At 51.8% G+C, this 10,006-nt stretch overlaps 1 protein-coding gene across 1 annotated transcript in view; it reads left to right on the forward strand.

Annotated features, from left to right (window-relative positions):
- The first annotated feature begins 815 nt into the window (after positions 1–815).
- SETDB1 (SET domain bifurcated histone lysine methyltransferase 1) overlaps positions 816–10,006 on the forward strand; it is a 15,626-nt gene continuing 6,435 nt past the window's right edge. The window contains 11 exon segments of the mRNA XM_035898045.1: positions 816–1,058; positions 1,407–1,579; positions 2,072–2,109; positions 2,248–2,347; positions 2,787–2,954; positions 3,247–3,448; positions 4,719–4,792; positions 5,162–5,352; positions 6,242–6,371; positions 6,749–6,887; positions 9,416–9,576. Of these exon segments, the coding sequence (XP_035753938.1) occupies positions 847–1,058; positions 1,407–1,579; positions 2,072–2,109; positions 2,248–2,347; positions 2,787–2,954; positions 3,247–3,448; positions 4,719–4,792; positions 5,162–5,352; positions 6,242–6,371; positions 6,749–6,887; positions 9,416–9,576 (1,588 nt within the window). The 5' untranslated portion in view covers positions 816–846.

The raw sequence follows: 10,006 nt of genomic DNA on the forward strand, positions 1-10,006 counted from the left end.
GGCAGGGGCTGGGGGCTGCCTTTGGGTTTGTAGGGCCGGAGGAAAGCGTGTGGGGGCACGGCTGGGGGCGCAGCTGGGAGAGAAATGTGGGGAACAGGAGCTGGGTGGGGCTGGAGTGGGGTGAGGGCAGGGGGGTGTCGGGCTGGGATGATGGAGGAGGGGGAGGGGAGGGGGGTTGGAGACGATGGATGCAGACAGGGAGACTGACGGGAGAGGGGGGAGCAGGGAGCACTGCAGGAAGGGGGTAGGCGTCTGTGAGTGCTGCTGACGGGGGGCAGACCTGAAAATAATGGAGGCTGGTTGGGTGGTCACCGGGCCCAGCTGAAAGGGAGGCACAGGGGCTGCAGGCCTGGACGGAGGAAACTGCTGGGGCTAGGTGTTATAATGTTCCTTGAGGGCCACAGGCTGGGGAGGAGAGGGGCTCTTGCAGGCTGCTGCGTGAAGGTGGAGCTGTGGGACGGATCGGGAGAGGCATCTGTGTGGTTCTCCTTCTAGGCAAGGGAGAGAGTTGGGAACTGCTCCGCAGGTTTTGCGGAGGAGGGGGTGTCAAGGTGCTGAAGCGTAAGGCTCCAGCATTCAGCGGGTTTGGAGAGTCGGTGCAGAGATTCGGAGGAGACACCGGGAATCCCTGGATGTCCCAGGAGCCTCTGGCTCCATAGTTCGCTTGCGCTTTGGTTATTTTTGGCTCCCTGTGATGTTATCTTAACAAAATACATCACATTTTCTTCGTGACTAGCTTTGGAAAAAATGGAGCTTATGGTCTTGTGAGCACTGTTGGAAGATGTGCTACAGTAGTAGGGTTTCATCGCCTTTTCTCACCTCTTTGTGGTGTCAGGTGCAGCAGAAATGGATTCCCAGGAGATCAAAGAGCTGCAGCAAGAAGTGATGGAGGCGCTGGGAATCTCCATGGAGGAGCTCCAGGATATCATCGACAAAGAGCTGGAGAAGTTCGAGTGCGTGAAGCAGAGGAAGCAGCAACTGGAGGAGCTGGAGAAGTGCGTGAAACAGAAGGAAGAAGAGGTGGCTCGCGTTGACCGGCTCTTCGATGACGCTTCGAGGTGGGTGTGCTTGGAATTGCAGCTGCGTGTCAGAGTTGGGCCTCAGAGCAGAGGGGGAGATTGGGGGCCGAGTCCCATGTCCTGAGTGCCGCCCATTTCCCTTTGCTGTGGACTGACGCTGTGATTCTGCATCAGTTCATTTGTGTGTGGTTATTGAGGGATAATTAAAATTACTCCCCTGTGGCTTTAAATCCTTCGTGTGAACACTCTTCCCTCACCTCATCATGGTTGTGTTTAATTAGCCGCTCCCCAGTGGTCGGTTCCTGGTTTTTTTTCTGCAGTATTGTGGGGCGTACAGCTGGGCTCACCTTGCCTTTTACTGTCCCTACCCTTCTCTTTTTTCCCCAGAGCCATTGATAAATGCGAGATATTGGTGAAGGATCTGTACTCCAAGCTGGGCCTCCAGTACCGTGAGAGCAGTTCTGAGGACGAGGACTTGGCTGCCAAGGCCACAGAAGTGATTGAGATCCCAGATGAGGATGACGATGATGTCATGAGTATCGATTCGGGCTGGAAGCACAGTTCAGTATCTCATTGCACCACATGGTACCGGGGGGAGGGATGGAGACCTGAGCGTGTCCTGGAGGAGGATGGGAATGAGGGACATCAGAATAAGGATATCGTAAAGTTGGCCATAAGCCCCGTGGGTCTGTAAGCAGGAGAGGATGGGGTAGGAAATGCCGTTGGCTCATGTGAGGAATATCAATGCTGGCACGGTCTGCTGGGGCCCGTGACTGTTCCATGGTTCCTGGAGTCCCAAACCGGGACTTTTCCCTTTTCCCACCTGCCTGGTTGCTGTCCCCATCAAATGTTGCCCCTGCAGGGAAGCTGCCTGCGCAGAGTGACGTGGGTCTAGAAAGGGTGGCCTTGCTCAAGTGGATTTCTTGACAGGGACAGAGAAGGCTTTTGAAGGGATGCTTTTCTCTGTTCCCTCTTCTTCCGGTGACTTAACTAGGAAGGATTTTTTTCCACCCCGAGATGTTTTAAACCACTTCTTTTCTCTTTAAATGCAGGCGATAGTAGTCCCAGAATCACAAAGGATCAGACTCTGGTGAGTCAGAAAAGACCTGACTATAGTGTGTTACTGCAGTGGGGTTTTGCTGGGACGCTTGGGACATCGTTGTATTTGGTGCAAAAAAAAAAAAAAGAAAAGGTTCTTCATGTTTTCTTTCTCTTTCCTTCCTTTCAGCTGCGGGAAGCCATGGCTGCAATGAGAAAGTCTGCCCAGGATGTCCAGAAATTCATGGATGCTGTGAACAAGAAAACAAATGCGCAGGATGCACAAAAAGGTCAGCGTGTGAGAGCTTCCTGGGGCCGACAGCCATGGGCTGGCACCCATGCCTGCCCTTACCCTGGTCCTGTCTGCTTCCTACTCCTGTCGGTTTTCTTTTGGAAAAAGAAAATAACTGTTCTTTTTCCCTGCTGGAAAGACCCATTAGGACGTAGTGATTCCAAATTCTTAAATTCGTATTTTTCTTTAAGCCCTTTCCAAAAGCAAATACAAGGGGTGCAGTTTCCGTAACATGAAAGCTTTTTAATGTGTTTAAACCTCACTCGCTGATTACTCCATCCAGTAACACTGAGGCAATGAGGCTGACTGAGGTGAAGGAAAGCAAGAAGCCTCCTGTCTCGGGTCCTGTCTCTAGGAATGTTCTTCCAATTGTGCGTGTAAGAGAGGGAGGCTTTGGGCAATTTCTGACTTCCCTCCTGGTGGTGTTCCTTGGGTAGATGCACAGACCCCTCAGGAGACTCCTGGCCCTGTCCAGCCCGTTGGCCCCGCAGCGGCTGCGAATGATCTCAGCAATGACGGTGATCTGAACGTTGGCATGAGGATTCTGGGCAAGAAGAGAACCAAAACGTGGCACAAAGGAACTCTGATTGCGATCCAGACGGTCGGTACGTCCTGTGCGTGCTGCTGTGACCCGCTGCTCGTGGCTTTTGCTAAGCTTTGGGTGGGTGACGTTGATCGGGCTTGGAGCAGGTCCCCTCCCGTGTCAGAGCACCTAGTGCCACCTGGAAAGACTCGTGAAAGCAACACATCCCCACTGTAATATTTTACCGTGCAAATTAGTTTCTGAAAGGCTTTCAAATAAGCTCTGGGCTGGGATCAGAATGGTGCACGGTGTTGGACATCTTGTGTGAAATCACGTGGCTTTTGTTTACCTTGCTGTGTTGAAATGTCTTTCAGGTGCTGGAAAGAAATACAAAGTGAAATTTGATAACAAAGGGAAGAGTTTGCTTTCTGGCAATCACATCGCTTACGACTATCACCCCTCACCCGAGAAACACTATGTGGGCAGCAGGGTTGTGGCAAAATACAAAGACGGGAACCAGGTCTGGCTGTATGCTGGCATCGTGGCTGAAACCCCAAATGTAAAGAATAAAGAAAGGTATTCGTCCTCCTCCACGGTCCTGTACCACTCGCTCTATGGGGTTTGGTTTTGTTTGGTTTGGTTTTTAGGAAGAAAAAAAAAAGGTGTATTTGGTATTGTGGGAGCTGAATTCTGCCCTTTCTGGGGATGTAGCTCTGAACGTTGTTTCTTCGGTCTTTCATATCTCTGAAAGCCCTGGGAAGAGCTTCCATTCTGTTACTCCTGTCCCTGAGACAGAAATTATATCTGGTAATTCATTCAAATTATCAAACGTAAGTCTGCACTGCTCAAGGCACAAAACACAGCATTGGGAGATAAGAGCCCTAGAAGCATTTAGTGCCAGTGGTGCTGCCAAAGCAGTTAAGGAGGAGAAACGGCAGGTCTGCGGCAGCGTGTAAATAAGGGGCACGGCTTCCTCGACGCTGTGGCTTAGGCTTGTGGTCTTTCTGAGGGGATTCATAAAGGATAGAATCACCCTGTTTGTTTCAAATGTGGATCTGCCGTAAAGGCCTAATTGCATTCAAGTTCTAGCTGATGCGTGTTTAATAACCAAAACCAAACTGCATTTATCAGTCACATTGCAAATTTACTCCTCCTGGCTGGGCTGGCTGTAAGGCTGCTCTCTCGTAATGCAGCCTTTATACAGCTCCCTAGCCTGAAGTTATTATTCAGGGGCACACAGCACTAAGCGGGTGCCGTACCCAGCCCTGTGGGTATCCCCCTCCCAGCTCCCGGTCACCCGCAAGCACTGGGGAGTCTCTCATGCTCTCTCCTGTCTGCAGGTGGAGCCCTGGAGGTGTCCCCCAGCTCTCTCCCTGTGGTGCTCTTTGAGTCACGGCCTCTGCTGCTCTGTCACAAAGGCTCCAAAAATATCTTTTCTTGCAGAGATTAGGAGCAATGAAACTGTCTTTATGCTTCCTTTACCTCCTGTGGCCGAGGCACAGAGGGGATCTGGAGCTGAGGGAGGAGGGCCTGGCTGTGCTATGCTGCTGGCAAGCTTTGGGCAGCCTCTCGTTTGGCGTTGGGAGCGTGGGGGATAGCTCGGGGCTGGGGGAGGGCTGTGCTGAACCAACCAAGGGACGCAGCAGTACTGCAAAGCTCATCGCCCTCTGGCAGAAATGATCGCTTCATTCTGTCCTCATCCACCACATCTGATCTGAGGGCCTTTGGGACAGGCAGGAGAAGCAGGAGGGCCCCTCCCTTTTCATTGCCTGACGGGGAGCTGCGTTTCATTCAGCTGTGTTTCTCGTTCCAACTTCCAACGCTTGTCCTCTTTGCTCTTCTCCAGGTTCCTGATCTTCTTTGACGATGGCTACGCTTCGTACGTCAAGGAGTGGGAGCTGTACCCAATCTGCAGGCCCCGTGAGTGATCTCTGCCCCTCCTGTGTCCTAACTCTGAAACTGTATGGAGAGCCCTTGGGTATATGAGAAGCCCGGGCTCAAAAGATAGGGGACAGAGTGCATGGCCCCTCCGGTGCTGTGCCTGTGGACGTTTGCCTATGAGGAAGTAGTGGTTTATTACCAGCAGGGTGAGTGTGCTGTGACTCTTTGCACTCTGGGTGCGTTAACGGGGCTGGGTGCCCTACCACCCGAAATCCGGCCACTCGGGATTGCTGCTGATTGTTCTTGTGTAAAAATCCATCTGGGATCTCTTTAAAAAAGAACTAAAGATTCTCTTTGTAAGAGTCTTTCCTCCTCTTCCCTTTCTCCCATCCATACCTTTTTAAACAGTGCAAAAGACCTGGGAAGACATCGAGGATGTTTCCTGTCGCGATTTCATCGAGGAGTACATCACGGCCTACCCCAACCGTCCCATGGTGCTGCTGAAGAACGGCCAACTGATCAAAACAGAGTGGGAAGGGACCTGGTGGAAATCCAGAGTGGAAGAAGTGGATGGCAGTCTGGTCAAAATCCTTTTCCTGGTAGGGCAATTTCCCTTCTCCCCTAGAGGGGCAAGATGGGCTTAAATTTGAGTCGGGGGGGAGCTGACTCTGTTGGGCTGATCCTTGCTAAGGTCAGACAGGGGCCTGGAGCGAGCAGGTATTTGCTTAGTAGGTAGACTGCCAATTTCTACTGTGTGTTGATGTGAAGGTGGGACTCTCATTTGTGTGACCAAAGCTTCAGAAGCCTTCTAAAGCATTTTGCATGTGAAACTTTGAAGTGGTGGCTGAATAAGAAACAAACCCCATCATCTGCAGGTGTTCTACCCTGGTCCCTTTCTTGATGTAAACACCTAGCCATGTCTTCTGTCCAAATACAAGCGCTGGTTGGAGAAGCAGGAGAGAAACCGAGCAGAAGCTGCGATATTCTGCGTCCTCAACTTCTACGAATTGCAGAAAGGGAGCAGACATGCTATCTGTGCCCACTTGGCTCCCTTCCTGCCCAGATCACTGCATAGCCGCTGGGGCAGGGGAAGACACCATGCACTTGCAAATTTAACCTCCCTGTCCTGGAGCAGATTTGGTTTGGGCCAAGGAGTTAGCTTGTCTCCTGAGGGAGTCTGCTTTCTCCAACAGTGCCTCGTTAGTCAGTGTTTGGGTTGTGAATAGAACTGCATTGGAAGTTTGGGGTCTTGGGACTGGGCCTCTTCTCTAGATCTGGTTCGTATTCGGTGTTCCCCAGGTACGATGAATTACTGCCTTTGTCCTCTCTTGGCTGCATGGTCTTTCAAGAGCCTTCAGGTCAATGCTTTGCCTCCTTCCCATTCGATTCTGCTCGCCGTAAAAGCACGCTGCTGTCTCCCAGGCCTGTATTGTACCTCTGGAAGCTCTTGCCGTAGGTGCTGTGAGTGTTGCCTTCTCCTTGCTGCAGGATGACAAACGTTGTGAGTGGATTTACCGGGGTTCCACACGCCTCGAGCCCATGTTCAGCATGAAAACTTCCACAGCCTCCACCCAAGAGAAGAAGCAAAGTGGACAAGCAAGGACTCGTCCCAATGTTGGTATGTGGCATCTTTTTCTTTCATTTATATCCTGGAATTCGAACGAACGCGTTGTGGGTTGGCGGGGGCGGGTGGGTTGGGTTTTGTTTGGTTTTGGTGGGGTTTCTTTAGCAGAGCTCCTGGCGATATAAGATTTACAGTGGGCTTTTTCTCCCGGCATAAAGACACCGCAAAACCAGACTGCAGATGGGTGAGGTGGCCAGAATCTGTTTGGGGTGACTGGCTGTGACTCAGAGCTCAGCCAATGACCTGGTGTTAATTGCAAGTGCCTCTTGTTTTGGTTGCCTTTGGGAGCTAAATCAATATTCTGTGGCTAGTGCAACAAACTTGGGTTAACGGTAGAGGCCTTTCTTGTTGATACTTTGCTTCCCCACTAGGTGCTGTCAGGAGCAAAGGGCCTGTAGTCCAATACACGCAAGATCTAACCGGAGCTGGTACCCAGTACAAACCTTTAGAGCAAATGCAGGCAGCCTCCCTGGCTGCACGCTCCGTTTCTCCGCAGCTTGCTGAGATGGAGTAAGTACCTGAGTCAGTTCTCTGCTTCCACCACTACCTCCTTTGCGTTTTGACTCCAGTGCTCAGCTCTTTCAGGCATCACCCTTTCTGTGTAGAGGAGTCCTCAGGTGCGGGTTCCTCCATGACTAGGCTTGTTTCCTGGGTACACAGATTGCTTTTAGTCATGCTTCTGGGGGAAACTATGGATAAAGGCTGCTGGTTGAGTAATTGAGGGCGGGAGAGCTGACAGCCCAGCACCCCCTGGGCCGAATGCCGTGTTCTTACTCGGCTAAAGCTTCGCACTTGATGTATTTCCAAGTTAGAACGTTTGCTCCTTCTCTTCCGAAAATCTGAATTGCTCCCTCGTGTCACGATCCAGGCACTGGCCCCCGGCTGCCTTGTATTCCTCTACTCGGACTGACCTGCTCGCAGACCTCAATGACTTACGGGGCGCTGAGAACTCGGGATCAGTGGTTGGTCTCGCTGGTCACGGACCAAACCTGATAAAGCTCAGCCATGGCCAAGTCACACACATGCCTCCTGCTGCCAGGGGCCCAAGCGGGATGTTCGTGGAGGTGCAGGCTAGTGCCAAAGGAGGCCTGGATGAAGGAGAAACTCGGCCTTGTGATGAAGGGATCGTGTTGGAGAACACCAGGGTACCTGAGCACGTGCTCTGGGACTTTAATAACATCTAGAGATGCTGTCCCGGTTCTTTTTTGTCACCGCGGTGGATTTCCTATCCGTATTTATGGATGCCTGGCCCCCTGCCAGAACATTTGCTGTGACTGTGCCTTGCTGTACGGACAAAAGGGAGAAAGGAGATGTCCCAGCTGTAAGGAACTTGTGTGGCAAGCGAATCTCTATTCACCGGATGCTCTCTAGGTGTAGCAGCATCTAAGAAACCCTGCCTGCCCCCAGCCTCTGGTCTCAGGAGGGGGTTCCTCCCCAAGTACTGGTGCAATATGGCCCATTCTGCCCCTGGATGTGGGGGCTAACTTGGAAATGCTCCTCCTGTGCTGTTCTGACCACGACTTGAGAATCGAAGCCATAACAGCCTTGTTCCTCATCTCTTGCATCACCAAGAAGAAAGGCCGATGCTGAAGGGGGTCTGCTCCAGCATGAGAAGCGCAACACTGGCCCCTCCACCACCCGTCTAGGGCCCTACTTGTGAACAGAGGAAGAGCTGTGCTGTTGCCCTAACGCTAGGGTGCCCCGAGCTGTCGAGGGCGTAGGAAGGATGTGCAGTGACACAGCAGGAAGATGATAAAGTTGGGCTGTGGGGATGAGCCGGCCTGCAGACTCTCTCCTTTTCCATTTTACAGTCCTTGCAGTGGTTACTGTGCTTTTTTTTTTTTTTTTCCCCCCCTCTCCCTGCAGAGGCTTTGACTTTAGGATCTTGTTTTTAGGTGTAACACAAGCAGACACTACAGATGTTTCTCTGCCCCACCATTAAATTGTGAACTGCTTAAAGGCAACTGGTTTTTAACATTGACCGAAGGCAGCGTACCATATCCATGTCCCCGCTGTCCCGAGGGATACTGTTGGGTTAAAAACACGCTGGGTTCAGATGATTAAAACTGGGAGGATGGTTTCTTCACTCTGGTGTTTTGTTTACTCTGAGGAAGGCCTGGTTCTCTTCCCTCTCTAGTCTCACTTTCAAGTTCTTCTACGGTGCCAGGGAGCTGCTGCCAGCCATTTCTGACTGTTTAAAGCCCGTTGGCAGAAGCTGTTTTCTCTTGCTCTTGAATTTTGCAATGTGTGTTAACACCTTGCTTTGAAGGCAGATGTTTGCAGAAACGGTCACCCCCTCCTGCTCTCACCGTCTCCTCCCTTTCTGCCCTGATAACATAACTATGTTCTTCCACTTGTGGGAAAAACAGTGGCTGGTTTGGGGTGGTTTTCTGTTTAATCGGTTTAAATGAACTGAAAATCTCCCCTGTTGTTTTCCCAGAGTGTGAGGGCTAGTGTCTTCCAGGTGCCTCCCACCTTCCCGGCGCTGTTCATCGGGCTGCAGAGGTGGTTGGGAGCCCCTCGTAGCCCTTTCGGCAGTGATGCTATTACATTCCCTTGTACAATCTTACCTCGTTATTTGGCACGGACAAGAGAGTCCTCTGTACTTTTTGTTCCTCCCACTGCTCAGTACCGTAGCAGGTTGAGCCTCTATAAGCTCTCGTTTCTGCAGTGCAGGGGTTTCTTTGTGTGCTGGTTTGCCTGCCTTCCCAAAACGAAGCCCTTGGGCATCCTCGTTACACTCCTCTCACCCCCATGCCTCGCTTCCAAATAAATTGCAGTATGTCAGAAGTAATTTTTAAACATAGCTGAGTTCTGGCCTTTGGTTGGGGTTGCTGCGGGGTCGCTGTAGCACCAGCAGTCAGAAATGAGCTGATTGTCACGCTCGCCAGGAGGAATTCTGCTCGGTTTCTCTCGGATGGGGCACTGTTGCTGACATCCGTGAGGGGCTGTCATTTTGACCGCCCTCTCTGTCTAAATCCTCCCGGTTGTGTGAGTGTGTGCATTTTGCAAATCGCCTCCCTTCTTCCCTTGTGCAGATGCTTGGACAGTCAGCTGGCCCAGTCGAGAAAGCAAGTGGCCAAGAAAAGCACTTCCTTCCGTCCTGGCTCCGTGGGCTCGGGGCAGTCGTCGCCTTCTTCACCTGTCCTAAGCGATACACCCCCGGCGGGACGCACCGGTGCGTCCCAGCAGCATCGGTAAGCAAAGCTTGTTCGCGCTTACCGCAGTCCCCTGTGTTTGGGCTGCTCGTTTGGTTTAGCACAGGTTTATTTTGTTATGGACTGACACCTTTATTTGCCAGCTTGTCCGGTCCTGGGCATTTGTCTTCCTCTTACCTTGTTGTCCCTCCCAGACAACCGATCGTTTCGGTTTGTTGTTGGCTTCAGCTTGGAAGGTCTCTTATCAGTTCTGACCAGCACTTACTTAGTGGGACCCTGGCCAAAGCTTCTGACCCTGCTTGTTTTCAGAGGACTCCTGTTCCTACAAGCTTTCTGGGGCCAGGGAGGAGCTGCTATTAATGTAAACCTGCAGGTGGCTTTTCCGCAGCGATGGCTTTGTGGCAGTCAATCCACAGCACAGAAACCAGTGTTCCCAGTTCTGGGACGACAACCAGCTTGTGCTTGTTTCTG

Source organism: Egretta garzetta, unplaced genomic scaffold (assembly GCF_000687185.1).
Source record: "Egretta garzetta isolate BGI_Z169 unplaced genomic scaffold, ASM68718v1 scaffold437, whole genome shotgun sequence".
NCBI classification, from domain to species: domain Eukaryota; kingdom Metazoa; phylum Chordata; class Aves; order Pelecaniformes; family Ardeidae; genus Egretta; species Egretta garzetta.